Genomic DNA, 27969 nt, shown 5'->3' with positions numbered 1-27969 from the left:
GAAACTCTTCCTTGTGTTCCAATCCAGTCCTGGAGCTGGGTATAGCATAGACATGAAGCAGATAACCACAAAACAGATACTGGTAAAACTCGACAGCATGAAGTATCAGATGCGAGGATAGACATTGCCCGCCATCCGCCATGTCTCTTTGATCAAATCTGCGCATTTCTCTCCAATGCCATAAGCCGGCATCTGGGTATGTCCTCCATTCAATGTAGGCATGACACTGCAATCAGCAACCCGAAGACCTGAAACACCCCTGACCTGCAATTTCTCATTGAGCACAGCCATGGGATCATCATTCTTCCCCATGGCACAAGTACCCGCCGCATGGTAGCCTGTCAACAAAACGTCAGTAAACCAACAAGGCAGAAGGAAGTTCTAATGCTCTGCCAACTCACAAGTAGTCGCATGCTGCTTCACATACGGAACCCACTCCTCCCTCGATTTATAAGTATGATGATTCAAATTCGGCGGCCAAGACCCCTTAACAATATCCTTAGTCCCAGCACCCTGCATAACAATCTCATTGCCAAACCGACAAGCCTCACTAAGAACCAACAGATCCAGCGGATCAGACAGATAATTACAGTCGACGACCGGGTTGACCGATGGATCCGCCGATTCGAGTACCACCGAGCCACGAGACTTCGGTGCAAACAGCTCTGCAATAATGGAAAACGCGTGCTGGTTATCAATCGGGAATTGGTCGTATTGCTTGGGACCACCGTAGCACTCTGTGCTGAAGAACTCGATATTTGGCTGTTGTGGTGTGAGGCCCATGGGGTCACGGCCTGGTTTGCGGGTGGCGTTTTTCCAAAGAGGCTCGTCTTTTAGTCGGTCGTCGAGACGTGCGAAGGCAAAGCTGCCGAAGGGGAAGCTGGATAAGAAGCCGGTTTTCTTTTCTTTCCATTGTGCGTAGGTTCGGTCGAAGTTGTCGCCATGGTAGACGTGGTGGTCGTTTGTTAGGCCTTGCTTTTCGGTTTCATAGAACATGAATACAATCTAGATGGTGGAGGGGAATGTTAGGATGCTTTATGCTGGTATCAATGGTTGTGTAGAGATGACTGACGAGGTGGTCCATGAGATTCTTGCCCACGCCTGGTAAATTGACCAAAGAGGGAACGTTGAGCTGTTCTAGCTCTGCCTTGGGACCAATGCCAGATCGGAGGAGGATTGCGGGACTGCAGTAGGCGCCCGCGGAGATGATAATTTCCTTTCGGGCGTAGTAGATGTGGGACTTGCCATCTGAAGTTTGCGTGGCTACACCGGAAGCACGGGTCTCGTTCGCTTGCTTGCTGAAGATAATTTTATCGACAGTAGTATCGGTCTTGATTGTGATGTTCCCACGGTGGTTCTTGTTGGTGACGAAATCAGCGCCTGTTGTCCGTATGCCCTGGTACACTGTTCGGGGCACATGGCCACATCCTTGCGCAATATCGCCAGTGCTGAACATGTCATGGTTCAAGGGCATACCTTGCGAGGCATAGGATTCGAGCAGGAGCTGGGAGATGGGCGCCAGATCATGGGGCTCTGTGTGAAGGGGCCCGGAGTATCCATGACTCTCTTTATCGGCCTTAAACCATGCCTTTGGGTGGAAGGTCTCCGACTGCTCATGTTGTAAGTGCCTACTCAGATATTGGCATCAATACCGGGGTGAAATATCACCCACCTTTCTCATATACTTGAAAAACTCCTCTCCGCTCCACCCATCTAGTCCCCAATCATCATAGTCCTGCTTACTGCCACGGATGCAAAGCGTGCCATTGCACCCGCTGGATCCTCCAAGGAATCGGCCCCGACTCAGTTTCACTTGGCGGTTGTCAACCCCCGCCATCGGAGGAGTGACGAAATTCCAGTCGGTGTCGGCATCGAAGACGTTTGACCACCTGATCTGTCAGTAACAGTGAATGCACTAACTAGGCTTTTGTAGCTCACCCGCCAGTCATATGAACATTTTCCAGGTCTTTATTATGCTGCCCAGCCTCCAGCAGCAAGATTTTGACCTCGGGGTTCTCGGCTAGACGACCAGCAACCACACAGCCAGAGGTTCCTCCTCTATTTCAATAGTCAGCAAGACTCTAAGGTTCTCTTGATAGGTATCTTACCCGCAGACAATATAGTCATAAGTATCCTCAACAGAAGCCATGGTATAGACTCCAGATCAAGATTGCATAGGAATAGAAAATGAAAAAGCAACAGCGAACGGTGTAAGCTTCGAGCTCGCCAGCTTTTTACGCCGTACTTTTGAAATAGCGGAGTGGAGCGGAGCCGATTCCGCGATCCTTCATGTTTAGGGAGAAGTTGGGGCAATCTTACCTGTTCTGTACACATTGGTTGGAAATAGGCCCATTCACATACATTAGAGGCATGGTCCGGTGAAATGCTAGCAGTCGCTGGCACGTAATTGGTCCAAATGGATGTCAAGACAACTAACGGCCCCAAAGTGTGGAGTTCGCGGAATGTGAGTCCACTTTCCGCCTGAGACGGTACAATATACTTCGGAGCGAACATTGGCGCCTTGGGTCTTTTTGAATTATAGGTTCCACCGCTTGTATCCCCTTTGAATTGTCATACACCAACTGGTCAGCCTGATAGTAGTTCCTATAGATGTACTCCGTATACTATACAGTCTCTAAACCTTATTCAGCACATGCGTCCATCTTCAGTCAGCTTCGTGTACCTCGTTTTGTACATCCGAGGTCGAAAAACGGGATGGTTCCGCACCTTGAACTACCATACATGAGATTTAGGGTCTATTATTGAGATGCCGAGAAATTCGTCAAAATAGGGGCCTCGTCCCGGGCTCTCTGTCCCCACAGCGGATCCCCATCATCATCGAACTCGGCCCATTGGAAGAAAGAACATCCTTCCCTTCCTGGTGCGAGTCCTGCATAGCACATCCACATATATCTCCCTCGTGTTTCATGTTTGCGTTGTGCACACCGGAGAATCGTGTGTTCGCCACACTTACAACGTGGCGTGTAACGTGGACGTAGAGTATCACGATACCAACGATATGTGATGTTGATACGTCTATTCCCGGAGATCGGATGTGGGGAAATGGTTTGAGCTGGAGTGATGGAGTGTTTCCACTCCTCTTGCATCTCTGCGTGCATGATAAGGAGAGAATTGTGTGGAAGGTAGATTGAGATTTGGCCTTGGGCGTCAGCGCGTGCAGGCGATTTAGTCTGATTCTGTGCAGAACTAGAAGCTGGACTAGTCTTATTGATTTTGTGATCCTCTTCCGCAGTCTCATCGTCATCTCGAGGTACTATCCGACGGATTCGGAATTCGCGTGCCACGCCCAAGCTCAGGCTTCCTATCACCGGGTGGGGTCCGAGAAAGGTGAGTTCGTCGGAGTGATATCCCACACTTTCACTTGGCCCGTCGTAGCAGTTGACAAATGCTGCATTGGGCCGCCACTCTTTGGGGACTGGTACCGTAACTTCTTTCCGTCGGGGTAGACGTCTCGAATTCGTTTGTTGATCTCGTTATTGACAATTTTCTGTACTTTAGATGACACAGACCGTAGTTTCGGTGTTGCCTGGCGCACATTTGACCGATATGTGCCACCGTAAGTGTATTCTAAGGTCTGTTGTCGGTGTTCTTCGGGTGTAGAGACATACACGGCATGTGTGTGGGGGCTTTGGACAGTCCGGTTGAAGAGTTGAAAGTCGTACCGAGAAAAGTACTTCGATTCATCAAGTAATTCGAGCAGAAGCGTATCTGCTTCTTTAGCTGGTAGAAAGTTGTGGATGATAGTGCAAGGTGTGTATGTGGCAATGTCCTCAGGCGAGTAAAGGTGTAGCGTTTTCCCCTTCTTTGGAGTCAGAAGGTTTCTCTTCCTTGTATTTTCATGCATGGGCTTCATGCTTCCATCTTCGGCTGTTGTAAGAACATGTGATGAGAGAGATGTCTGCACGCCGAATGATGAGGTAACAGTAGTTCGTTTTTTGTTCACAGATGTGCCTGCTGTAAAATCTTCTGTAGAAAGAAGTTTGGACACATCCTCCACGGACCCTTCACAGGACACGAGTATATCCAATAGCTCATCCTGTTTGATGGCCGGGAAGAGAGATAGCAGTATTGCTAGCTTGGTATCAGTGCTGTCTTCGTGGGGATCAGATGACTCATCCTTAGGCTCTTCACTCGGATCCGAGAGCCGTGGACGTTTCCTCGATATGAAGGCATCCATGTTCCAAGCCTCGATCTTCTAAAGCTCTAAAAAGTGGTGAATGGATGCCTCAGATGATTGATTAGCCATGTGGATCAGTGGACGATAAAATGCCTATCAGCACATGATTGCCGTCAAAGTGACCAATCAGATCATGATTTCATAGATGCGCTGGAATGAGACTAGGTAAGTATATACCTACCCATGGGCCATTATATCTCACCTCCAGGGCTGTTTTCTCAATGGCTAGAAATATGATATGCATCACCTATACCTTAAGTATAATTTCTAACCTTGGAAATGGATGCGGCTTATTCAGCCAAATGAAGCCGAATACAAGCGTCATGGCCCTAAGAAGACTGAAAAGGTTGTCCCAAAACACAATGAAAAGGGATCGAAAAAGGCTTAAATGATATCGCAAGTCAGTCGTTGATATCAACCAGAGGAAGAGGCGCGTTTGGTCGGAAATTTGCTTCCATACTCCGTAGACAAATTGGGCATCGGCTCTGAAAAGGCTCAAATTAGGTGCTGGATAACTATCTTTTCAGTACTTAACTACCCCACTCGCTTGTGAAATACGTTATACCAAAACATACTGACATAATATAAATTCCCAAGGATTTAAAACCAAAACATAGTATTTAGGCGGAATCAAGGAGAATGGTACTGAGCACAGGCCTACGCATCCCACTGAACTCTCAGTAGGACCCTACTGACCTATGATCTGTTACTCTTCCATGAAGAACTTACTAAGCACAGTGTGAATGCTTTCCATCTGATCACCGTCTTTCATACTGGACGTTCCTTCCCTCTCACAACTCTCATGGTCAGGCGTGAAATCATTCAAATCCGATGGGCTTATCGAATCTTCCGACAGAATTGGTACAAGCCATTGCGGAGCTTTTGAGCGAAAAAGATGTTTCGGTGTTCGCTCAGCTGAATCGCCAATTTTTCGATATCTTAATCGACTACCTTTACGCTCGCAATGCAATGAGATCCAATGCCTCAGCCTTGCTATGGGCAGCAAACAAAGGCTATGAGTCAACCGCCCGACAAGCGCTCGCCAATGGAGCCAAACCCTCAGCAACGAACCGCAAGGGCGACACTTCTCTCCACCTAGCCACAAACGCAGGAAATCTAAGCATGGCTCGATTCCTACTAAATGCCGGAGTGGATGTCAATCAGCAGAACAAATATTCGGAAATCCCGCTCAGTGCACCAGCCAGAGATGGCAACAAAGAACTAGTGAAATTACTTCTTGATCAACCAGGGATCGACCCTGATGTGTTGGGCCGTGCCCGAATTCGCCCCCCAAGGCTCCAGGGACAGACTCCATTATCATATGCTGCCATGAATGGTCACGTTGACGTTCTGAAGATTCTTCTTGCTACAAACCGGGTGAATATCGAGTCGAAGGATTCGCGTGGCTGGACGCCGCTGGCATACGCAGCAGCGCATGGACAGGCTGAGGTGATGGAGGTTTTGATCAACGTGCCAGGGATTCAGCTCGAATCGAGAGCACGATGGGGCACAACACCATTGATGCTAGCTGTGATTCATGGCCACGAGGCTGTAGCCAGGATTCTCATCGAACAGGAATCCGTCAAAGGTGATGCTAAATGCGACGGCGAAGCTACAGCTCTTTGGTTTGCGGTTGTGCATGGTCACACAAATATTGCCAAGCTGCTCTTGGAAAAAGGATGCAACCCTCATTGCCCCTGCCACATGGGCAATACACCGTTTTTACTAGCTATCAATAAAGGACAGGAGGAGATTGTGAAATGGATGCAACAGTCAGGCCACCAGCCAAGGGTTCCGCTTGATCCCGTGGAACGGAGGAAACAAATGATAGCAAATTTGAAAGCTATAAAGAGATTTACAAGGGACAGTCGACGGCGTCCCGACTGATACCAATCCAAACTATCCTAGCGGAGTTGCTTGCCTATTTAATCTCTTGCGCACAAGTCACAAGCCACTTTTGAACCTCCGTCTATCCCAACTCTTCGGCTGATTCAGGCGCTCCATCAAAGAATGAGACCCGTTTTTTACCACCCCATTCCTGCAGAGAATACCAGTATGCCACAGCAAAGTAGGCGTACGTTTGCGCATTCATCGTAGCCATGAAGCTGTCCACAGGTGTTCCATCTTTGGTATGGAATTCCGTTGAGATTGCCTTCCAGCAGTGACGGCAACCAATCCAATCCAGCTCAAACCAGACAATGTGTATATTACTCATGTTTTATTAGGATGTATCTAGAGAAAAGATGTTTTCTAGTTCTCTCTACTGAATGTGGACTGTTTTCGACTGTAGTCGTTGTATATTCAGTGATTAATCTCATTATTGACTTTTGGCTAGTTAGGCAAGACCCGATCATATCATCAGTGATAGCGGTTGATATATAATGAGCTCTGAAGTGATCAGAGATGTATTTCGACATCGGAAGTACTCAGCCATTCATCAAGGGCAACAAGTAGAACATAGTACGCGAGAAGCTCACATCTGAGGATCTAAACTACATAAAACATGATACCTCCCCGTTCGTTGAAACCAAGGGCTGTATCGAAGTATGCTGTATGGAGCAAGTACTCCGTAACCCTAAACGCGCTCCTGAACGAACTTGTCATCACGAGCAAGATTGCGGCATTTCATGTTGAGGGGAATAACCACACTAATTGCAACCAAGGCATATCTGTTATGTAACAATCTATTTTTTATGGACAGAGAGAAAGCCATATCTCCGGAGATTGCTATGTAGATGGTACATCTCCTCTATCTGACCCGCAATCGGTCCGATGGCGGGTCTGGTTATGATAAACGACCAGCCGGCACCACCGGAGATGATTGACCGCCAAGACCTACTAATGAATATAAGTTGATTTTTTGAATGAGCTTCACCAAAGTACGATTGAAAGAGGAAATTTCTTTTTCATTTGATCCCCAATCTGGACTAGACTTGCGCCTCAGGGTTGCACCACCGTCAGCCGTTGCCCCTCCAACTTTTTGGTCCTAAATCTATTTAATGTCGGAGATGTTTCACATCACTGGTACCTGGGCCCTAAGCTTTTCTTTTGTACTCCATACTCCATACTATATATTAACTACTGCTAGTATGCAGGGCTTGGCGATCACTTGGGGTTTAGGTTCTGATTCGACCCGCATTATTCCTCGCGTCTAATAGTTGGATGTGAAATTACAACCGCTAGCATTGGGCCCACTTGAAGTGTCCATGGAATCAAATTAGAAAGGAGTTTTTAAAAAGGCAACCTCGTGGATTACACGGCCGTTCCGAATGAGCGAGAAAGGAATACGGTATACGCCGTCTCAACGGTTGCCAGTGTCCTTACGCTCTTATTTTATAGTACCTCTATTGTGCGGAGTACCCACTACGCTGTAAGTTTTGCGTTGGATCCTCTGGTCCACTTCATCATCGCAAGGGCTAGGGATTGGCAAGGGTCCCCGAGATGTATATCCACCCTACATTTTTTCGTCGCTAGGTCGCTGGGGCCTTGCGGGCCTTCCCTCGGCTCTTACTGCTGTGTCAAAAGAAATCAGGGTTAGCTTTCTTACAGTGGCGGTCATGAAACACCATCAGTGTTTCTATATTGTATTATACCGGCATGAGGCAACCGGTTGGGAGCAGTGGGGTACGAAACAATGAACCCGACGAGGTTACATTTGGAGTCTAGAGATACGCAGAAATTCGCAGTCTGGCCATATGCTCAAACGGTCAAGTGTAGTTGTGAGGAGGATTCAAAGAATAAAATTCCTTTTTTTCCCCATTTTATATGTACTTAACACCATCCCTAGATGACCTGGTCACATATTCCGTCTTTTACAATGATACAATGACTTTTATCCACTTATCAATCTTCTTAACTACTGCCTTGGCCATAACAGGAGTTCAAGCTTCGTCCGAATGTTGGACATCCGTCCACAATGAGACAATCCCTCTGTTTAATAGTGCCCCAATCACCTTCAGCTATAATCTGAACACGGCCACCGATTGTTTGAACTGGTGTGGTCAAGTGGAGAAGTGTGAAGCTTGGGTCTTTGTCGAGCATTCCAAACAGTGTGATCTTCACCCCAAGGCGGCGCTGACCATTGACCCAAACGCCGGCTTCACCTTTGGGGGTTGTGATCCAACCACCGTCAACAAGACTCAGCTGGCCGTTGATACCCCTATCGTGTCACCTAGCGCTGCTGTAAGCAGCGCTCGTATAGCAACGAGTCAAAATGGTTTGGTTCGCTTCCCTCTCTTCAATTTAACTCCGTTCAGAGCTGCCGCTAACAATGAGGTTCTTTCTTTTTTTTTTTATAGCCCCGTACGAAACGCGGAGAAGGCCATCACGTACACAGCCACCACCACGGCCACCACCACGGCCACTAAGAGAATGTTGAGGTGACAGTAGAATTGGAGACCTGTTCTTGTGTTGAGTACACATATATGTTGGGGCCGGCTATGGTCGGGACTATGTATATCTTTTGGGATTGCAATTTTAAAGACAGTCACCTGCCTTGGTTCCTTGTTTGCCAAGATGTACCTAGCTATTCAGCTACCTTCTGTTTGTTTGTTTGTTTGTAGAGAATCAATCCTTCTTCTCTCCTCTCTCTATGCTCCCTTGGCAGTCAGATCGCAAAGATACATTTACAAATGTGCCTACAACCTAAAGTGAACATCCGTTAATAGTGCATAAACTGAACCCGGGGTCTATATACATATCAAAGAAGAATAGTTAGCGTCTGCCGCCTCTGTCCTTGAGAACGATATAATCCAGTTAGGCCCACAGTAGTGGTTTTAGACATCCTTTAAAATGGTCTCGGCATCTCCGTAAATGTGTCTTTTGGATATTTTTTCAATTTTAGAAGTAGATGACAGAAACAAGTGGAAAAAGGCTTAATTTGTGACAACGACTTTTCTACGTAAAACTTTTTACATTATACTGATGGACATGATGCTATATGCCTGTGGATACGCCAAGTGGGCGAATTAAGATAGCCCTCAATAAACAGTGATCTAATCCAACAAGAAGCAACAATAGTTAGGTGGTATCAAGAGCCGTAACGTCATCGCCAGGTATAGTATCGGACTATAAACCTAATTATATACATAAATACTAGTTTGTATTAACTCAAGGCATTTATTTTAGCTTTGGCTTCTAAAATCGAAACTACAAGAGACACCTGTGGTTGCCTTCTGATTATAAGATTGAATATATATATGTATATAATGACCTTCCTCCTACTGCTGCATTAGACTAATACCCTCATTTCCCGAACTATATCCTCCAATGTTGAATGCTTCAATTCCATACTCCTTGAACATCCCTAATTTTTACCATGGAGCGCAAATCTATGAGGAACTACCAGCCTACCAAGAGGCGACTCATGCACTTCATTGGCTCTCCCCTTGAGGGTGTTGTCACCAATAATGGTACTAACGGCCAGCAATAGCGAGACACTATTAGACTACGGCACAACCCATTCTAACCCGGACCCAACCCAACCCAACCCAACCCAAAGCTGGTTTTGGGTCCATTGCTTCGACCCAACGATGGGTTTTAGGTTATTAGTTATAACCCAAAACCCATTGGGTAACCCATTGGGGCCCCAATATAGTGCAAACAAAACAAACAAAAATTTTATATGGTTGAAATTCAAAGATTTGAATATGTATATATCTAGCATAGTAACTCACTTTCAAAACAAAAACAAATTAGCATAAAGCGCTTGAGTTGGATTACGGTAGGTTAAAGCTATCTGTCTGTTTCTACTACATTAGTTGCTGACTATTTATGTTACCAGTTTGTTTTTCTCCCACTAATGTTCATCGCGGTATAGCGCCCAGTTTGTGTTTCGCCGTACAAAACATATGCCTAACATAAATACAGAGTCTCTTTGGTATAAATATCGATATCTTGGCGTCTAACCTATCTTGCTAGTTGTATATTCCTCTCGCTATGGTTACTACGCTGTTGACACTGGCCGTATAGTTGATTTTTAAGTATAACACTAATGTTAGTCTGGCTTGATCCCTTACGGCTCTGTCCGTAATTAACAATATACATAGCTAGAAGATAGCATAGAGCGTGGATTCAATCGTCTTATAAGGCGCCAGCCACAGTAAGACCTTAAGAAAGGCTGGTTACCCACCCTTCCTCCATCGCGACTATTAGCGATATATTCGCCTTTTAGGAAAAAAGATCTTGATATAGGAAATATTTATGTTAGTTAGTTCCCTACGATCTAGTAGGGATCAATGCTTCGATGAAGGCGTCATTAATACTTTAGTGAAGGAGAGCGTGCGAAACCCCAGCTACCATACTGTTAATATAGTCACTAGCAATTCGGTTTGCACAGGTAATAGAAACGACGACTATCAATATCTTCTTTTACCTATCTAGATAAGCTAGTTAGATATTTAAATATCACCTATGCGTGTATGTTTTCCTCCTAGGCAAAATTGTGGGAGATTTGTCAAAATCAGTATATAACGTCTATAGTCCTCTTCATCGGACTAACCAGTGTCCCTCGTCGTGACGAAGTACAGAAGGCGTAGGGAGCATTTGAGTGGAATTTAATATACAAACCTATCCTATTTGTGTGTTCACCGGGGAAATGTTTCTAAGTGCAGTTCCTTCTCATTATAGCGTAATCCTTCTCGCTATATCGCAAGAATAGCCGTATTTCCCTATATATAATCTTCCTTGATATCTCCATAAAGCTCATCGAACAAAAGCAACCTACGAGGTTAGCTTGATATACTCCTCCATTTGCCATCCCCTAAGTATACATTTCCCTCCCGATGATAATCAACCAACCATTTCATTTGCCGAAGTCCATCAAAAACCTCTACCAATGCATCAAGTGCCACCCTAGTCCACCCATGATATCTCCCACGATGTTCTTCCACACAATCAGGTGCACATTCCATATCATGTTTCGCAAGCGGGTGATCACCCATCCTTGAATCCGGGAAATTCTCCTCAACGACCTTCACCCAGCATCCACCCACATCTGCATTCTCCTCGGCCATCGAGGAAAGATCCAAGACACATTTCAGATGTGCCAATGCCTCATCATCTAGCATCAGGCATATTCGCAGCCTGCTCGGGAGCTCTGTTTCAGGCAGTCCGAGCGACACCTTGAAATCATGGAAAGCCTGTCGGATCGATTCTTCGTTCAATTTGGCGTAGATCTCTGGCGAGCTGAACACCTTAGAGGAATATGTCGTTGTCAGAGTCTCTATTTCTTCGTCGGAGCCTGTAAACGTCCGGCGTAACGCCCGGTGCACAGAATTGTTGAGGTAGCGCAGGAATACGGGGAGCAGGCGTTTGGTTTCGGGGGCGTATGAGGTGCGGTAGATGATAGGCCCCCATGATAGAGTGAGAAAGTCGCGCTCTGGGCCTGGAGGTAGAGATCTCACACCTGGTAATGCTCCGAGTCGGTAGACTTCTTCTTTGAGGAATACACTGGCCGGGGATGTATGGTGCTGAGGTACTGACATTTGGTTGTCGCGTTCCTGTGTGGGTGCGACTTGGAATTGTCTTGAGCTTATCATGGCGATCGATTTGTGGGTTAAGGGGAATATTCTTCACTTGGGATTAACTCCAGCAGACTTGAACAAATTTCCAAAGAGGCCAACCATGGCGTCATTCCCATATTTTGCAGGGACTGAGGCAAAATGATATCGGCGTGGCTCACCTTGGAATTGATTGACATGATTGGCTCAGGTCTATACCATTGAATGGAAATTTGAGGGTCTAGAATGGTTCCTTACTACTGTTGCAATTAGGGCTGGATGCAGCTATAGATCGGATGTAGCTCGTTGACGTCAATGATCACGAACATCATTTACTTCACCTCATACATTGATCTACTACCTATGAAAGCAGCCATGTCTTATTCGTGCTAAATCTTGGGTAGAAATTTAGTGAATGAATACAAGGAAAATTGGAAATTAGTACCATGAATTATGTGTTGATGGATGAGAGTGAATAGCTGAAAACCATAAAACCAATGGACAAAAAGAGTAAGAAATCGACATTTACTTAGACAGGAAATGTAAGATGTAAAAAAGAAATGGCGCCACCCGGAATCGAACCGGGGCTAAATCAGAACCGAAGTGCACATTTGTACAATACCACAATGATTCGTCATACCACTAGACCATGGCACCTATTTGATGGAATATCACAGAGTTTTGAAGATTATAATCCAATTGATTTTTAACTACCTAGGTAATCCTTCCCCACAATTTGATAAAAACTCATGGGTAGGAGGACTGATATTTCAAGAGCTATATCTGTTCTGCTTTGGATTTTCTGACGCGCTCCCTGCCAGAAGTATTGCTTGCACTGGTCAGGGATGTTACCCCCGAAAATTCAATGAAATCTGGTCGGTTAGCTAGCTATTGATTCGAGTTGATGGTAATATCGGCGGTGATATATATTTGACTAGATAAATCTCGTCCTAACCCACGCTGACACCTGTACGGAGTACTACAGCATTTTGCAAGGATACCTATTCTATACAGAAAATCGATAATCACCTAAAAGCCGCCCATACTCCCAACCTGAGTCTACATATAGTTTTTGCGATTATACATTGGTTCTACTATATATTAGGAAGGTCAACAAACGCGCACTATATAAAACTAGGTGTTATGGTACAGGAGCACCTAATAGGTAGGTGTACAGAAATTATCAGGGGATGAGAGCATCTAATTGGCACCCGCGAGTATCAACATCTCATTGAATGCAGATGTAGGTAACAAACCATCAAAAGCGAATGTGAAAGTATGAGGCCGTGCCTGAAAGCCAAGGAAGGACCTCGGCTCATTTGATCCCCGCAATCCCGAGATCATACGCCGAATCTAAACTTGACCTCGTCGTGACCATTGACGTCCTTTTGATACTCTAGCTTCTTGAAGATCTCTCCTTCTCTCCGTCTCCTTCTCCTTCTTGCCCCCCTTCCCCCTCGAGCGGTCGGCGCCGAACATTTGCCCATAATGCTCCATTACCGCACACAAGGATTTAACGGTTGCGCTGTCAAATACTCTCCATTCTTCGACAATCGGCTAGCGGTTGCAAGTTCCTCAAATTTTGGACTAGTTGGCAATGGCCGTCTTCATATCCTGGAGTTGACAGCAAATGGAATCCAACCCTTAAAATGGTAAGTGGGATAATCGCAGACCCCGCGGCGGAGTGCGCGATGAAGTCGGAAACTAAGAACATAAACCTAACCATCTCGCGTTATTCTCATTTCCAGGTTCACAACACAAGACTCATTATATGATCTCGCATGGTCCGAACTCCACGAGAACCAAGTCCTCGCCGCTTCAGGCGACGGCAGCATCAAGCTATTCGACTGCACAGCGAACGACTTCCCAATCTCAAACTGGAAAGAGCACGCACGGGAAGTCTTCAGCGTAAGCTGGAACCCAGTCGCAAAAGACCGCTTCTGCTCAAGTAGCTGGGACGGCACAGTCCGCATCTGGTCGCCACATCGCCCACAGTCCCTCCTCACCCTCCCAACACACAGCTGCACATACTCCGCATCATTCTGTCCACACAGCCCAGATATCATTTCTTGCGTGACATCAGACTCATATGTGCGCGTTTTTGATCTCCGCACCCCAGCCTCCGCCTCCAACCACCTCGTCACTCAGATCCCCATCCACGCCGGTCCCCCCCGCGCCTGCGATTCCCGGCCAGCCGGGCGGCCCTGCCCCGCCCGCGGAGGCCCTCACCCACGACTGGAACAAGTACCGTCCAACTGTTTTAGCCACGGCGGGTGTTGACCGTGCTATTCGGACGTTTGACATCAGAGCCCCGCAACAAGGGCCGCTGACCACTATGCTCGGGCATGAATATGCCGTGCGGAAAGTGGCCTGGTCGCCACATCTCTCTAATGTTCTTCTGAGTGCTAGCTACGATATGACTTGTCGAGTGTGGAGTGACCGGTCAGACGCAGGCCCCGGCGGGGATATGGATATGATGCGCGCTGGTCCAGTGGTTGGCGCGGAATTAGGGCGCATGGGCAGGCATACCGAGTTTGTAACAGGTGTAGATTGGTGCCTGTTTGGTAGTGAGGGCTGGTGTGCTAGTGTTGGCTGGGATGAGAGTCTATATGTGTGGGATGTGCGAGCCACGATGTCATAGGATATTTGAAACCCATTCCATATGGCCTTGGCAGGGTCCAGAGCCTTATCATTTTCCCCCAGGCGTAACGGAGCTATACTGTAAAGGAGCTTACTGGATATATTTAGTTAAAACACCGACTTGCCAGGCAATCTGCTGTCGGGACAGACTGCAGAACTTGAAAAGGATTGATCATTGTATTTCGTAAGTTTTTTATGCCAGAAAGGCTCAAGACACAATGCATAGTGCGATATAACAACAAATGCGAGCTGTCTATTTCACGGGCTTGATACTTTTTAGCCTTTTGATTGAACTATGCAGCGACCCAATGACTCGAAAACGGCTGGTATTCCCAAACCGTGCAAAATGACTCCGAACCAAGATAAGAGGCTCACAATCTTAAAACCATCCATGTTGGGTATTTGAGAGCATGGAGACTTGGGACCTACAGTCAATGTGACAGAACTGGCACATTGGCCACAACTTCTCAATAATCCATGCCTTGAATGCTTCTGATCCATCCAAAGACCAATTTACTTGCTGCCAAGTCTGCTCTCGACCTTCTTGCGCTCGCTTTCCCGAAGCGCAGCAACCTCTTCCTTGGTAGCATTGACAGCCGCATGCACCTGGTTGAATGGGTTCTCCTCGCTCTTCTCGAATTCCTTCCGGCAGAGATCCATACGCTGATTCCGACGCAGGCCGGGGTTTTCCTGCTCGATCTCTGGCAAGCGCCTTTCCTCGAATGCGGCGTATGCGGCCTTGAATCGGCGCTCGGGGTGTCGGTCGATCTTAGATGTATCCTTTGAGGCCAGAGACAGAGCGTCTAGAGCGTTGTCAATACCAGTGGCGCTGAGAGCAGACTCCTTCCTGCTGCCTGCAGGAGCATCATCCAACTGTGAAAGATCGAGGCCGCGAGTCTTCTTTTGCGCAGTCTTGGCGTTCGCGCCTTTAGCTTTGGCTGGTTGGGAGGCTTCTTCTTCGGCGAGTAGGGCAGCACGCTCTGCCTTCTTGCGAGCAGCTTCGGCTTTCTTGGCTTCGGAATCTTCCCTACAGATCGAAGGCGGTTAGCTCGGTCCTTGAGAGCATGTTCACCGAGAGATAGAGTTCGCATACTTCTTAGCGTTGTTCTTGGATCCCTTCTTCCATTCCTTCTCCTCCTCTGCAGACTTCTTCTGATCCTCAGCTGCCTTCTTTGACGCTGCGGCTTCCGCTTTCTGTACGGCACTGTCAGTCTCTATCCAAATGGTCTCATGCTTGAGGGATGTGGCAATAATAGCGGGGGCGGGGTTCAATGAAAACATACACGAGCGTTTCCGGCGGCCTTCTTAGTGTTCTCGCCTGCTGCTTTCTTGCCTCCCATGGTGAATTATATTATCCAAACTGAACGCTGGACAGAATTTGAGGTATGAATGTGAAAAGAAAAAGATGGAATCGAGTTTCTACTACATGATCTGATCCGCGGGACCAATATGCCGACTCCGATGAAGGCGGTGACTCTATGCCTGGCCCGTGCATTAGTCTGGATGCCTCAGGAAGGTGGCAACATAATTCCCCGGCATTTGTAATCTCCTATCTCACCTGAGCAACTTCTCGAAGTTGTCTGTCTTCTTCCGGCCATTTGTGCTATGGCCCTGTTACGGTTCTTATAATCAAGATCTACCGGGTTTGATTTGGTTTATGCCTTGTCACTGCCGATTTCACATCTACCGGCTAGCGATACAAGCATTGCTCTTGCCTACTAAGAACTGATCGTTACAATGACCTTGCTCTTCCGCTTTCTACAGGCATTCGCCTTACTGCTCTTTGCCAGTGCAGTTGTCGCTGAACACACCTCTAATTGGGCAGTCCTAGTATCTACATCTCGCTTCTGGTTCAACTACCGTCACCTCGCCAATGTCCTCTCGCTATACCGAACCGTCAAACGGCTCGGGATTCCCGATTCACAGATTATCCTCATGCTCCCCGATGATATGGCTTGCAACCCCCGAAATGCTTTCCCGGGCACCGTTTACAGTAATGCAGACCGTGCCGTCGATCTATACGGCGATAACATCGAAGTGGATTACAGGGGGTACGAAGTGACCGTGGAGAACTTTATCCGACTCCTGACCGACCGTCTCGACGAAGACGTACCGCGCAGCAAGCGCCTGGGATCCGACGCCGGCAGCAATGTACTAGTATACATGACTGGTCATGGAGGCGACCAATTTCTAAAGTTCCAGGACGCCGAAGAGATCGGCGCATGGGATCTTGCGGACGCGTTTGGACAGATGTGGGAGAAGAAGCGCTACCATGAGTTATTGTTCATGATCGACACTTGCCAGGCCAATACGATGTACACGCATTTCTACTCGCCTAACATCGTGGCGACAGGCTCCAGTGAGATCGACCAGTCTTCCTATTCCCACCATGCGGACAACGACGTCGGCGTTGCTGTCATTGATCGCTGGACATACTATGTCCTCGAATTCCTCGAGACACAAGTCACAAGTGTGACATCTAAACTCAACCTGGGAGACTTGTTCGATTCCTACGATGAGTCGAAGATCCACTCCCAGCCGGGTGTCCGGTGGGATCTGTTCCCTGGAGGCGAGCAAGAAGGCCGCCTGCGGACTGTGGTTGATTTCTTCGGCAATGTCCAGAATGTGGAAGTTGAGAATGCCAATGCCACCGAGCCTGGGTCTCTCAAGGAAGATCTGGCTGAAATTGCGCGACTTGTAGAGAAGTGGCAAAAGCGTGACGAGGAATATTCAGCCATACTTGGTGATTCTGCTGGAAATGCCACTGAAGACCTGCATTCATCACCTGTGCACCTAAAGCTGAAGAGCACTGTTGGGCCGACCAAAATGGCCGAAGATGGCAACTGGGGCAAGCGGTTAGTTGGAATCTCTGTCGTTGGTGCATGCACTGCGATCTGGATGGCTGGGTCGATTTTGGGCCGCTCGTCTGTTTAAATTGTGCAACAAGGCAGCGAATGCTTTTGGCTTTGACTGCAATCTTGAGTTCTTCCTGGACTTATGGATGCATGGCCATTGTCTTCACGGGAATTGTTTTGGAGAATATAGCGTGTTCATGGCGCAAGGCGTTACCTGTGTGATTATTGAATTTGAAAGATATCCTCTAATCGAAATGCTCTATGGGAAACTATCACTATTGAGATATGTGACTAAAGTAACCATCATACTGTAGATGTAACCAAGGTGTTGTAACGTTTGCTATAGATGCCCACTTTAGGCAGAGATGTTGTTTAAATCCGACCGCAGCACTGCGTATTAGCTGAAACGATTTCAGATGCTGATTCCAAAGGTCGTTGAACATCACCCAAATGCAGGAATACGTAGAAGGTTGGTTTTGATAATCCACAGCTTCGCTTTTTGTTATATACCCATAGAGATAAGTCTTCTCTGGCATGTCGATAGACAGCTGGTTGCTCCCATGAGATACACAATGCGACAGTTATCCCTAGACAAGAGAGAAGCCATCTATCTGATAGTTCAGATATCTTCGGTGGATTTACTAGCATTCGAATGCAGAAGAGTGACGGTGCTATTAGCTCGGAACCTGAGCTCACCCAGCAAATCAATGATATCGTCAAAGGGGCTGTATCAGTTGAGACTCTTGGAACAACTTGAGTTGCTTTTGAGAAGATTGTGTGGTGGGTAGAAAATGGGATTCAAATAAAAGATTTGCGCGTAAGACTTAATTCAGAGTGTAGATGAAAGAGTTCGCGTAAAGCACCCAATTTGCATTGGGCAATGAAACGAACCAACAATATTTCTTTGGTAATCTATACCTATGTTTAATTCAAGGAGCCAAGGAGTAAGACATTCAAATAATTAAATATCCAAGTTTTCAAGTAATTAAAGGGCAAATATCGTCGAGGTGATGAGGTATGGAATCCCGGCACGTGCCTCCGACGCGTCGCGCTTGTCCACTTCCCCGGCGCTATGGGACACTCTTTGCTGCAAGGGCTTCACCCCAAATAACCACCTCACATTTCTGAGTTTATTCTTACGAGCCCTTCTTCTTCATGAGCTGTCGCATGAGCATATGACAATCCCAAGCTGGCCATGTATCTCCCTCGGCAGCTCATCTCACACCTCTACCTACAACTCCTCCGATCTCACCACCCACTTTCACCACCCGTCTTAATTCTTGTGGCATTAGAGCCAGACGCGCTATGTGCCTGTCGAATTCTTACAGCCTTGTTAAAACGCGACTATATCCCTCATAAAATCCAACCAGTCGCAGGATATGGCGACCTGTCGCGTGCGGGGGAGGAGCTGGTCCGCCCGATGCAGACCACCAATGGTGGTAGCGGAGGAGTTGTCATCTGTCTCGGAGTAGGGGGTCTGGTGGACCTGAGCGAAATACTGGCCCTGAGCAATCCTGAGGACGAGGTGGAAGATATGGGAGGCGTGGAGATCTGGGTGTTCGACGCGCGACGGCCGTGGAACTTAGGGAACGTCTTTGGTGGACAAGCCGGGATGGGACAACCTTTGTCTGAGATCAATACTAATGCGCGATGGCGAGGACGCGGGGTTGACAAAGGGTGTATCACTTCCGCCTACACGTCGAAGAATGGCGGAATTATCGTGTATGATGACGGAGATATTGAGGAAGAGCTCCGCAACGAACGAGAAGCATACTACGCGTTACTGGAAATGCCGGAGGTAGACGATGATGGAGATGACGCGAGTGACGACGGCTCTGAAGACGAAATGCAAACGGGGTCGAAAAAGCGCAAATCCTGGTCAGGTCGCGAAGACGATGAGGATTCACAAGGCGATGAGCCACCCCACCAACGGAGACGAAGCAATTCGGTAGGCTTCGCATTCTTATGACCTGACAATAGACTTACGCATGATTTAGGGCTCCTCAATTGCCTCGTCTCCGACTCGCCGCAAAAAGACTGGAATCGATTCTTCAAACTCGTCGCGATCAGTGACACCAACAACGGACTCACCATCCCCAGCCGAGGCAAAGCAACCCTCGGCGCGCTCATTAAAGAAACGTTTAATTAATCTCAAGCGAAGGCACGACTCCGTTCTACAAGCATACTATTCATCTGGAACTTCATACTCCGAACCAATCTCGTCGCTCATCTACTCTCTGGCATCCGAGCTTGGACGAGATGACAATGACCTGTTGTGGCTTGCTATTGTCGGTGTCTCCAGCCTAGAACTCAGTGGTCGAACAATGACCGGAGTGGGTATTTCAAACACATCAGAATCAGGAGGCTCAGCCGGCTGGGGTGGCCAACGCGGTGAACACATTCGCCAAATACTTCGTGATGAAGTGCATCGTTTGAACCCGCCTGATCCTGTAGAATCAAATCGTGATATCCGAGGAGAGATCAACGGTGTCATTCCAACGACAGCTAGATCACCCACTGATACGTCGATCCGTATATCTCCTGAGCCGCGATTCCTTCTTGTTCGACACTGGTCTTTGTACGAGAGTATGCTCCACAGTCCCTACCTCGCCCCAAGGCTGCATGTTTGGACTGAGAATGGCCGCAAACGACTGCACAAACTCCTGGCCAAGATGGGTATCAGTCTAACTCAGTGTCACCAATACTATACCCACATGGATATGGAATTGAAGCGTGTCTTACGATCACGTCTGCTTAGGTACGCCCCCATGTATGGCCTGGATGGACTTGTGCCATCAGAGGGGTCTGGGAGTGCGAGTGCCCGTGAGGGCTGGGGATTTGTGCGTTGTTGGGGCTGGAAGGCATGTCTCTCTGCCACAGACGTGGGTGTTATTGTGGGTGCAATGCTGGAAGTTGGACCACACGAGACATTGGCTTCTTGGGACGCCAAACGTATGCCGCGAGTACGCGATGATACAGAAACCAGTGGAGTCTCAGGGGAATCTGACTTGGCTAGTCTGCTACCTCGGTTCTGGAGTGCGTACGACGCCCTTTCACTAACGTCCGAATCGCCCACGATTCTTCTAGAATCTTTGCCTCTGGCGCAACATCTACACCGTGCTATCCTTCGCACTGGTACCTCCTTACTCTCCAAGCATCAAATCCGTCATCTTCGAGCATTCCGCATTGCCGTAGTCAAGGATGGACCCGACGTTAAACTCTTCACAAACCCCGGGGCCTTGACAAAACTGGCTCTGTGGATCGCCGAGGCCATTCGAGTCCAAGAGAAAGAGCGTGGTGACTCGGTCAAGATCGGTCGGAAGAGAGCAGCAGGAACTCCTCTCGTCCTTGCTGGCCTCGATGAAGATCGCGATCTCTATGTAGTCGTCGGTACAGGTGGCGGCGGCGGTGTCGTTGACTTTGCTGCCATGGCCAAGCGCCAGGAGGAGCGTAAGAAGAAGAAAGATGCCAAGGAGAAGAAACAGAAAGAGCGATCGGAGCGCCGGTCCCAGCGAGCAGCAGAGCGTGCTGAACGGGAAGACGAGACTGGCGCCGAAGACGAAGATTCGGAAGAATCTGATTCCTCATCAGAATCGGAGTCCGAGGACGAGGAAGATCCGCGTGGAAAGAAACATCTTCTCCGCAACCGATTCGGCATTGCCTTCCAGGAGGTAGTCCAGGAGACGAATGCGCGTGTGCGCATCGACAGCTTCGAGCATTGTGTTGTCGAGGTCCAGAAGGATGACCTTGGTGGCTTCCTCGAGGCATTGAGTTTCCGCAGTGTGGTGGGTTAAATCCTCTACGAACACAATCACGCAGTCTACGACCTGTCATCTTTTACTTTCTTCAATGCATGGATGGGAGGGATATATGGGGGATACTGGACTCTGAAACCAGCTACATGCATAATGACCGTTGCATGGCTTTCTACGCTTGCAAGCATTCAAACGCCCTTCATTCTTGCATCTGTCCTCAATGGCGTTTATGGTGTTTGAGGAAAACATCTCTGATTCTATCTAGTCCATAGTTGCATCGAAATCTATGCAATTTCGGCCTTCTCTCCGAAAGCTCCCCACATATCCCCCGCTTGATCTTCGGGACTTAATCTGCTTCTTGAGATGTAAAGACTCGATTGATGAATAGCACAATAGGAAAACCAACCCAATTTCACACCATGTCACAACACGAGTACCCCGTCCTTCCTCGGGAGAGCACCCTCGCCAACCTCCCCACAGAGTATCCCACTGATGCACAAGAACAAATCACCCAGATCCTCACAACAGCCCCGATCAACCGGCTAGTAGTGCTAGATGACGACCCAACCGGCACGCAGACCTGCCACGACATCTCCGTCCTAACAGTCTGGGACATCCCAACACTAACAGCCGAATTCCAGTCCCCAAAGCCAGGCTTCTTCATCCTCACAAACTCACGTGCCCTCCCACCAAAAGAAGCAGAAACACTCATCCACGAGATCTGCACAAACATTGCCCAAGTCGCTAAAGCAACAAACCAAAAGGTCGACATCGTCCTCCGCGGCGATAGTACATTACGCGGCCACTTCCCCCTCGAACCGGACGTGGCACAGTCAGTCTTCGGCCCTGCAAACGCACTTGTTCTCGCCCCGTTCTTCTTCCAGGGTGGAAGGCTTACCATCGACGATGTGCACTATGTCACCGAAGGCGACAGCCTCATTCCAGCGGGCGCGACACAATTCGCCAAGGATGCAACGTTCGGATACAAAAGCTCCAATCTGCGAGATTACGTCCTGGAAAAGGCGCCCCGGTTCCACGCAAACCAGTTATGCTCTGTGACCATTGAAGAAATCCGCACCGGCGGGCCGCAGGCTGTCTGCAAGAAACTGCTTACAGCACCTGCTGGTGGGGTGGTAATCGTCAATGCGGCCGCGGAGTCAGACATGCACGTCTTCGTAGCAGGTTTGCTACTTGGTATGTCTACCCGCTTTGCGTCTGGTTTGACTACGTATACTTGAAAGCTAACGAGAACGCACCCAGCCGAATCTCAGGGCAAACACTTCCTGTACCGCACAGGCGCGGCTTTCGTCTCAACTAGACTCGGTATCCGTTCTAAGGCACCTATCTCCGCTGCTGAGCTTCATTTGCCCTTTCCGCGCCGGACGGGCGGACTTATCATTGCCGGGTCATATGTTCCTAAGACTACAGCACAGCTGAAAGTGTTGACAGATCGACGTGGCGCATCGGGTCAGTTGGCGATCATTGAAATGAAGGTTGAGGAACTTATTGCGTCGCCGGAGACTGCGATGCGAGCTATAGAGCGCGTTGTGCAGGAGACGGAATCGCATTTGCGGGCTGGGATGGACACGCTCGTTATGACGAGTCGGGCACTTGTGACTGGTGGCGATGAATTGTCGTCGTTGAAGATTGGCTCTGTGGTTGCCGAGGCGTTGGTTGGTGTTTTGCGGCGGATTGAGGTGCAGCCGCGGTTTATTATTGCCAAGGTATGATATATAATATCTGGTCTCTTGGATTTGTCTGTGGATGGAGTGTATTGGTGCTGACTTTCGTAGGGTGGAATCACCTCTTCGGATGCTGCTACTAAGGGCTTGAATATCAAGCGTGCTACTATAGTTGGTCAGGCGGCGCCTGGTGTGCCTCTTTGGCGGTGCGATGAGGAGACGAGTCGCCATCGCAGCGTGCCTTTCGTTGTCTTTCCTGGAAATGTGGGTGGAGAGGAGACGCTTTGCGAGTTGGTGGAAGGGTGGAGTTAGATGTAGCTGTCGAAGATGGGTGTGTCTAGGCGCTTTTACATACATGTAAGAAGATCTTTGAGAATTTGTCGGATGCCATAGGCATCCAGGCATATAGATCAAACATGTTTGATCTGCCGTCATGCTTGCCAGTATAAATAGGATCTCAGTGTCCTATTCATACTTGCTTTCCTTTCTTCTCTCTCTCCAGTCTTGCTTCTAGATAGAGAATATCATCATCTTCTCTGTCATCAGAATTCTACCAACTAGATTACTCAAAAGACTACTGGACAGACTATGTGTTTCTTTCTCTTTTGACTTAAGCTAAGGTGCTTGGTGATCTATAGGCATTGGAGTGTTATTTTATATAGAACATCTTCAATACATCCTGGGCCAGACATATCGAATTGTGCAGGCTCTAAATAAACCAGGTACCACAAAAATGTGGAATAACATACAATTTGCTTGCGTCAGATTCTCATGGATTTAGAAAGCAGCAGCACATCTATCTCATCCCGAGACATCATATAACCATGCATCTTTTATAGACCTGCTCTCTCACCCCCACCAGAAGTTCACACTGATCCCAGCCCTCAATCCACGCACATAGTGCCACCATCCAACAGGAATATAGAGACACTCACCTTCATGGAGAATAGTCTCGACATAATCCGCGTCCATGAATCCAGGCCACATCTCTTCCCATTGCTCATACTCAGCAGGGGACAACTCAATAGCAGCCAGATCCACCTTGGAAGTGTTGGACATATCAACCAGTCTACGAGTCGTTGGTCGAGCCCCAGATACAGGATCTGGGTCTGCCGTCTCATCAATAGACGTGACCCACTCTTGTCCCCGAGGGTGAATCTGAGAGTCAGGCGTACATGGCGAGTACAGCCGGACATACTTGGTTCCCACGACCTGGGCGAGGATATTGTGGTGGGGGTCATGGTGGAGAGGGGAGATTGTCCACGCGGGTCCGATCCAAGTATTGATAATGGGATCGCTGGGGAGTCCCATAAATGAGCCTGCATCTGAACCGTTTTCGGCTATATCATGTTCATTTGGTGCTGTGTCCAACTGGGCGTCATGCGAGCTTCCAGGGACCTGTGCCTGACATTTCGCCTCGCGTTCACGCTTTTTCTTCTCATACACTGGTGTCCCCGGATCTGGACCTGGTGGGGTGATATAGCAGTAGTCCGGTACACTGATATCGTTACGCAAGGCGGGTATTTGAGTAAGTAGGTCATGTTGCGCCATGTATGCGGTCTCTCCATCGAGGTTGGTGACTTGGGGCTGGTGTTCTGGGTCCCCAGTCGGAGCAAGTTTGCCTTGCCATATGTAACTGTCCACAAATTCTTTGAACGTCATGATCTTCTGTCCCCAGTCCTCGTCGGTATATGACCTCCCCACCTCAATTGGGACCAATCTGCGACCCCCAAACGTGCGGTCCCACCAGTAGTTCCGCGAAGACCATGGACGCGTCGACATGGCCGGCCAGTGCTCCATTGCATCTGTTATCACCAGTGGGGTGCGGATATTTTGAATGTGGTGTTCGATAGAATCGAACGACGGCGCTGATAATCGCGGGATCGGATGTTCCAGATGGGGTTTACGGATCGCATTTGGAGGGAAGAGAGGAGGCGAGAATTTTCTGCGCTTCGCGGTAGGATATTCTGGACTACTCGTGTTGTAGTATTCGAATTTGGGGGATTCTGTAGCTGTTTGCAGCGTGGACAACAAGGATTCAACCAGTTTCTCGCGGAGAGGCGCTCCAGACATGATCAAGACGTTATCAATAATTGCCACGACCTCTGATAGCCATGGTGCGTCCGGCGAGAGCTTCGGCTCAGCTTCTGCATTCTTGATGTCTTCAATGAGTTGTGAGACAACCAATGGAGTCTCGAATTTGGCTTTGGAGATCAGGCCGCATTTCGTGATGATGGTGACGCAGGCCTTGACGATAGACGCGTCCGTATAGAGCCGATGCCAACAGATGTGCACATCTTTGAATGGAAAAGAGTGTAATTTTGAGTTGGCAAGCTCAAGTGCTTTCTCGGTGTCGTTGAAGAGAAAGTCTTGGAGGTCAGAGTTGTTGCATTGGAGGATGGGGTCGTCAAAGCTTGGCTCGGCAATAACAGACAACGCGTCACTAAGGACTGATGATAGGGCCATGACTAGGGAATGTGAAGGCAAAGTAAGGAGAAAGAAAGGAAAAGCTGACGCCAGACTATTCCCAAATCAATCCTAAGGTGTTCCCAAGGTTCTCCAAATGATGATGTTACGGTCAGATTGATTCTTCCACCGTCTAAAAAAATATCACACACCCTCATTTTGGCAATCAATTGGAGGAAATGAACTATTCTGAATTTTCCATCCTAGAGCCTTTAGTATTCTAGGGCTGCATTGCTTCTGTAGCTAAACTAAAGCTGGACACAGAAGGCTGTAAATTGCAGGGAAATATTGAAGGTATGTTCATGTTTATTATATAGTACACTTTGTTCATGATCAAGGGAGTTTTCTAATATACATGCTTCATTCAAGAAGCTCCATCACCAATTTGGGGATTCGAGACACACCTTCAGCCCTTTTGGCACTGACAGGGACAACACGCACTTTGTCCTTCCAAGCTCTTTCATGACCTGATGGGTGTTCAATTGAGCCATTCTGGACGCCAGACAAGTATTCCTGCAGAGCCCGGAACTTTTCATGTGTGTTTTCCAGGTCCGCCTTGGATGCCACGACGAACCAAGGCTTAAGGTGTAGAGGAGTCATCGCCAGCGGAGGCAGCGAGCCGTCGGGGTTGGTATTCAATACTGGGCCAGGCTCTCGGTCAAGCGCCTGTCGCTGATGACCATCATCCGCATTTTCAGTGAAGGGATTCCATTCTATGATCTCGTCTCCCTCGGCAGCGTCAGGCTCTGCGTCGCGCATTCGCTCATACTCTCCAAGTTCGCGCCACAGTTTCTGGAGTTCCTGTACAGGATCGCCAACGCTGAGATCAACCACAAAGGCTAGAATCCCAGCTCGGTCGATGTGTCGAAGGAACCCGAGACCAAGTCCTCGGTCGAGATGGGCGCCTTCCACCAGACCCGGAATGTCCGCAATAGTGAAATGCGTGCGACGAGCCTTCGACTCAATAAGAGGACGACCCTTCATGTCGTCTGTGATGACAGTGCCAATACTAGGAGATAGTGTAGTGAACTCCCAATTTCCAATGCGGGTCCGACTGTTGGTCAATGAACGGAGAAGCGTACTCTTGCCGGCGTTCGGTTTCCCAACCAATCCGACATCTGCAAGAAGCTTAAGCTCAAAGTCGAGCTCTAACATCATTCCACCTTCGCCTCGGCTTGCAAATTTTGGTCGTCCCATTGTGCGGGTAGAAAAATGCGGATTCCCCAGCCCGCCAATACCCCCGGCAGCCAGAAGCATGGGTTTATCCATGGGTTTTGATAGGTCCAGCCAGATCGGCGACTTGGGCTCCATGGCCGCTATATTCTGTCGTCGCGGGTATGATTTTGGGAACTGCACCATAAGGAAATCGGACGGCTTTGCGGCGGGGTGTAGCACCCAGCGTTCGTGCCGAATAGGGTTGAACTCTGGTTCTTCTTCAAACCCTTCACCTTCACCTTCACCTTCACCTTCACCTTCACCTTCAGCTTCGGGATCATCAGGATCTCGCCAGACCTCCTTCTCTTCTTTGGCCAAATAGGCAGATTCTTCCGCCTCCTTGATGCGGGCCCACTCCACCTCGACCGGATCATAACGGCTCACCTCTCGCACCACGGTGCCAACAGGTACCTGGAGGAGAACGTCCTCACCTCGTTTTCCACCCTTGCTTTTCCCCTGTCCGTTTCGGCCCCTGCTAGCTCTGATGATGCCTCTGCGGGCCAGCTTATGGAGACTTGTCAAGCCCTCAACGGTCTGGATGTATATACCGCCTCCACTGCCACCGTCACCGCCATTCGGGGGTCCTTCTTCGACATATTTCTCACGCAGGTAGGAAACACAGCCGTGCCCACCAGAGCCTGCGTGGATTTTCACCCTGCATTTGTCTTGAAAAATGAACCGCGAATAATCCTCCGGAGCAGGGTCTAGATGCGACAAGTCTTGTGTTACCTCGTCAGGTACAGCATTTTTGGTGGGTTGAAGTGGTGTTTCAGAGTCGGCATTGGTACTCTGGAATCGGTTCCGTGCGATGCATGGTTTTTGGAGGTCTTGGAGGAATAATCGGCTGCAACGTGCTCGTCTTGGAAGAAATGGTCGTATGGAAAGGGAAAAACAGACTCGTGGATGCGCCATGATGTGTGATTGGCGGCTATCTCTCGCTCATTCTGCAAATGTAACTGTTTCAATGTTTGAGATTGTCCAGTTCGGATTGGATCTTCATAGGCGCAGATACACCGGTTTTCAGTGAGTTGTCGACAGGCTGATTATGACTTCAGCGGATTTCTCGAGGTCCCGATAAGATCACATGATGATAAGCCACTTATAGTATCCCCATTGAGTGGAGAATATTGGCCTGTAGTATATGCCCCTTTGAACAACCATTTTTGCCTCTCCTTTTTCCTAATCTAATCCATGTCCTATGCTTACTTCCTACATATCCAAAAACACTACCCAAAATGGGCCATGTAAGTCTGCAGCACAAAGCTGAATTGTTGCTCAGGAGAATTGCCAAGGACAAACGAGTTGATCAAGGCAAAGCCTAACTCTGCATCTTACCGTTTGCTTGCCACCGCCTCATTCAATCCCTGCATCAAAATAAATATCCTGAAGCACCGTTGGGCTTCCACATCCGACCCGTAGGGTCACAACAGCTACCCTTGTTGCAGCTGCACGTTACCGCTGTGACCCCCGAACCCGTGACAAAGTGACCAATAAACATATGCGGACTCTACTTGGTAGACTAACTCATTTCAGTCTTGCCTGATTGCGACTCGACTCTTTGCCTAGAGTTCACTAGTGTGTTGAGTCGCTGACATGCAGCAAAAACGGGGAAAAAACGGTGAGCTGCCTTTGTTTGGTTTAATTGTGTATTGTTTGCTT

At 48.4% G+C, this 27969-nt stretch overlaps 13 protein-coding genes across 13 annotated transcripts; 6 read left to right on the top strand and 7 right to left on the bottom strand.

Moving 5' to 3' along the window:
• Window positions 1-105: 105 nt before the first annotated feature.
• On the bottom strand, window positions 106-2149 carry N7500_010324 (GMC family oxidoreductase; the record flags this gene model as incomplete). Its single annotated transcript, XM_056681462.1, has 6 exons — window positions 106-338; window positions 402-1005; window positions 1073-1609; window positions 1673-1889; window positions 1939-2058; window positions 2109-2149. 6 exons carry the CDS (start codon window positions 2147-2149, stop codon window positions 106-108), a joined length of 1752 nt encoding a protein of 583 aa, XP_056528844.1.
• A 1176-nt stretch (window positions 2150-3325) lies between these two features.
• N7500_010323 (putative CUE domain protein) lies at window positions 3326-4198 on the bottom strand (the record flags this gene model as incomplete). The annotated part of the gene is made up of 1 exon (XM_056681461.1): window positions 3326-4198. The coding sequence occupies one exon, from the start codon at window positions 4196-4198 to the stop codon at window positions 3326-3328; it is 873 nt and encodes a 290-aa protein (XP_056528843.1).
• An 831-nt stretch (window positions 4199-5029) lies between these two features.
• On the top strand, window positions 5030-6085 carry N7500_010322 (uncharacterized protein; the record flags this gene model as incomplete). Its single annotated transcript, XM_056681460.1, has 1 exon — window positions 5030-6085. One exon carries the CDS (start codon window positions 5030-5032, stop codon window positions 6083-6085), a length of 1056 nt encoding a protein of 351 aa, XP_056528842.1.
• An 82-nt stretch (window positions 6086-6167) lies between these two features.
• On the bottom strand, window positions 6168-6413 carry N7500_010321 (uncharacterized protein; the record flags this gene model as incomplete). Its single annotated transcript, XM_056681459.1, has 1 exon — window positions 6168-6413. One exon carries the CDS (start codon window positions 6411-6413, stop codon window positions 6168-6170), a length of 246 nt encoding a protein of 81 aa, XP_056528841.1.
• Window positions 6414-8023: 1610 nt separating this feature from the next.
• Window positions 8024-8565, top strand: N7500_010320 (uncharacterized protein; the record flags this gene model as incomplete). Its single annotated transcript, XM_056681458.1, has 2 exons — window positions 8024-8380; window positions 8497-8565. The coding sequence occupies 2 exons, from the start codon at window positions 8024-8026 to the stop codon at window positions 8563-8565; spliced, it is 426 nt and encodes a 141-aa protein (XP_056528840.1).
• A 2361-nt stretch (window positions 8566-10926) lies between these two features.
• On the bottom strand, window positions 10927-11736 carry N7500_010319 (uncharacterized protein; the record flags this gene model as incomplete). Its single annotated transcript, XM_056681457.1, has 1 exon — window positions 10927-11736. The coding sequence occupies one exon, from the start codon at window positions 11734-11736 to the stop codon at window positions 10927-10929; it is 810 nt and encodes a 269-aa protein (XP_056528839.1).
• Window positions 11737-13185: 1449 nt separating this feature from the next.
• Window positions 13186-14338, top strand: pex7 (putative peroxisome biosynthesis protein (Peroxine-7); the record flags this gene model as incomplete). Its single annotated transcript, XM_056681456.1, has 3 exons — window positions 13186-13349; window positions 13446-13788; window positions 13817-14338. 3 exons carry the CDS (start codon window positions 13186-13188, stop codon window positions 14336-14338), a joined length of 1029 nt encoding a protein of 342 aa, XP_056528838.1.
• A 512-nt stretch (window positions 14339-14850) lies between these two features.
• N7500_010317 (DUF1014 domain protein) lies at window positions 14851-15677 on the bottom strand (the record flags this gene model as incomplete). Its single annotated transcript, XM_056681455.1, has 3 exons — window positions 14851-15364; window positions 15431-15531; window positions 15621-15677. 3 exons carry the CDS (start codon window positions 15675-15677, stop codon window positions 14851-14853), a joined length of 672 nt encoding a protein of 223 aa, XP_056528837.1.
• Window positions 15678-16074: 397 nt separating this feature from the next.
• Window positions 16075-17271, top strand: N7500_010316 (GPI-anchored transamidase; the record flags this gene model as incomplete). The annotated part of the gene is made up of 1 exon (XM_056681454.1): window positions 16075-17271. One exon carries the CDS (start codon window positions 16075-16077, stop codon window positions 17269-17271), a length of 1197 nt encoding a protein of 398 aa, XP_056528836.1.
• Window positions 17272-18387: 1116 nt separating this feature from the next.
• Window positions 18388-20986, top strand: N7500_010315 (cell division control 45 family protein; the record flags this gene model as incomplete). Its single annotated transcript, XM_056681453.1, has 2 exons — window positions 18388-19140; window positions 19190-20986. The coding sequence occupies 2 exons, from the start codon at window positions 18388-18390 to the stop codon at window positions 20984-20986; spliced, it is 2550 nt and encodes an 849-aa protein (XP_056528835.1).
• A 380-nt stretch (window positions 20987-21366) lies between these two features.
• On the top strand, window positions 21367-22941 carry N7500_010314 (uncharacterized protein; the record flags this gene model as incomplete). The annotated part of the gene is made up of 3 exons (XM_056681452.1): window positions 21367-22141; window positions 22208-22671; window positions 22741-22941. 3 exons carry the CDS (start codon window positions 21367-21369, stop codon window positions 22939-22941), a joined length of 1440 nt encoding a protein of 479 aa, XP_056528834.1.
• A 537-nt stretch (window positions 22942-23478) lies between these two features.
• On the bottom strand, window positions 23479-25095 carry N7500_010313 (putative JmjC domain protein; the record flags this gene model as incomplete). Its single annotated transcript, XM_056681451.1, has 1 exon — window positions 23479-25095. One exon carries the CDS (start codon window positions 25093-25095, stop codon window positions 23479-23481), a length of 1617 nt encoding a protein of 538 aa, XP_056528833.1.
• Window positions 25096-25455: 360 nt separating this feature from the next.
• Window positions 25456-27222, bottom strand: N7500_010312 (GTP-binding protein Obg; the record flags this gene model as incomplete). Its single annotated transcript, XM_056681450.1, has 1 exon — window positions 25456-27222. One exon carries the CDS (start codon window positions 27220-27222, stop codon window positions 25456-25458), a length of 1767 nt encoding a protein of 588 aa, XP_056528832.1.
• Window positions 27223-27969: the final 747 nt, after the last annotated feature.

Source organism: Penicillium coprophilum, assembly GCF_028826855.1.
Source record: "Penicillium coprophilum strain IBT 35676 chromosome Unknown utg000006l_segment0_segment0, whole genome shotgun sequence".
Lineage (NCBI taxonomy): Eukaryota > Fungi > Ascomycota > Eurotiomycetes > Eurotiales > Aspergillaceae > Penicillium > Penicillium coprophilum.
This window is presented reverse-complemented; position numbering and strand designations above follow the sequence as displayed.